At 34.0% G+C, this 1,942-nt stretch overlaps 1 protein-coding gene across 1 annotated transcript; it reads left to right on the forward strand.

Moving 5' to 3' along the window:
* Positions 1–282: 282 nt before the first annotated feature.
* LOC127102500 (uncharacterized) lies at positions 283–1,378 on the forward strand. Its single transcript, XM_051039866.1, has 4 exons — positions 283–385; positions 530–914; positions 1,055–1,154; positions 1,325–1,378. Exons 1-4 carry the CDS (start codon positions 283–285, stop codon positions 1,376–1,378), a joined length of 642 nt encoding a protein of 213 aa, XP_050895823.1.
* The last annotated feature ends 564 nt before the right edge of the window (positions 1,379–1,942 follow it).

Consider the following 1,942-nt stretch of genomic DNA (forward strand, 5'->3'; position numbering starts at 1 on the left):
AGAATCTAGTGAGGTTGGAAAGAAGAATGGAAAATAGGTAGTATTTGAATAGGAGGTTAAGAGAGATTTTCCGAGGGAGAAAAAAATGGGGATACTGGTGATGAGGAAGTTATAGGATATTTACTCGACCAATTCATTGATAAAAACTCACCCTTCCGAAGAAACAAAGAACAAATCCTGAATGAACCAAATTCATAACTACCTAATTATATTAAGCCACCTTACCTGATTCTAAAGAAGAAACCTAAGGTGAACACAAAAGGTAACTAATTCAAAAAGTTCATGGAGATGCTGAAGAAAATACAGGTCAACATTACATTTTGTGAAGCTCTTGAACAAATGCCTATTTATGCTAAATTCATTAAAGATATCTTATCAGGAAAGCGTAAGTTAAAAGATGATGAACACATCACTTTAGCGAAAAAGTGAAGTGCAATCATCCATAGGAAGCTTCCACCCAAACTGACTAAATTCACTATTCCTTGTTCTATTATTTCGCTAACTATTAGCAATGCTCTATGTGATTTAGGAGCTAGCATCAATCTAATGCCGATGTCCATAATGAGGAAGTTGAAATATGGTGAGCCAAAATCGACTCATGTGACGCTAACATTAGCAGATAGATCGATCACATACCCTTATGGGATTTTTGAAGATGTTCTTGTGAGAGTTTATGACTTAGTATTCCCAACAGACTTTTTGATTCTAGACATGATCAAGGATTCTAAAACACCACTAATCCTCATAAGGCCATTCTTGGACACAAGTAAAACTATCATTGATGTAGTAATGAGGGATTTAATATTGAGGTTCAACAATGAAAATGTGGTCTTCAACGTGTTTGAAGAACTAAAGCACCATAAAGAAGAATCCCAATGCTACGAGATTGAGAGGACAAAAGGAAGATCTAATAGGTTTAATGGTAATAACCTAGTAAGGAAATAATTGCAGGTAGGATAAAAGGTTATGCTCTATAAGTATTGTTTGAAACACTTTCTAGATAGATTAAAGATCAAAGGATCTAATACTTTTCTGGTTACTAAGTTTTTTGCAGATGGTGTGTTGAAATAAAAGATCTAGGTGATTCAGACACTCTTACTATGAAAAGAGAAAGGTTGACAACTTTTTCAGGAAGTGAAACTGAATTAGAGAAGGCATCTTTGAGCTTGCATATCCTTAGATGAAATATTCAAGCTAATAACCTTAAATAAGCGCTTAATGGGATGCAACCCATCACATTTTATTTTTATCGCAATTTAGAATTTCATGTATTTTAAACTATCGTTAATTTCATTTTGAAGTTAATCGTTTGTTAATTTTATAGCATGTTAATAGAAAAGAAGAACTTTTGATGCAGGATGGAAGAAGAATTAAGTGAGAAAGAGTCAACATGGAAAATCAGAAGAGAAAATAAGAGAAAGGGTTATGGAATCAACATGCACGCGTTATAGACATGTTGGCCTAAAATTGCATTGTGATGTATCCCAACATGGGCGTGATATGACCGTTGTGGGTACTCATTGGCTAATAGACATTGATATGATCGTCGTGGAAGGACCATTAGGTATCGCACTGCGTTACCTCACAAAGCAACACGAACAGAACCTATAAAAAGGCAATCTTTGGCATATTATCCATACACCTACCTTTTTCTACTCTTCTCTACTCAATTTATACTCACCTTTTCAAATTTTGTTGTTTTTGTTGTGTGTGTGAACTTATGCTGAGACATGGTGTCATACCCCAATTTTGTCCAACCATATTTAAATTTTCATAGAATTTGTTTCATTTTTATTTTGCATCATATGCATAGCATGACATACATTTCATCACGAGAATACCTCACCTTAATTTCATATCACTATTGTATCATTTATGTACTACCTAGAAACATGCATTTCATGATTTCAATTTGGTCTATAAGTATGGTCTATTACACGAA

Source organism: Lathyrus oleraceus, chromosome 7 (assembly GCF_024323335.1).
Source record: "Lathyrus oleraceus cultivar Zhongwan6 chromosome 7, CAAS_Psat_ZW6_1.0, whole genome shotgun sequence".
Classification (NCBI taxonomy): Eukaryota; Viridiplantae; Streptophyta; class Magnoliopsida; order Fabales; family Fabaceae; genus Lathyrus; species Lathyrus oleraceus.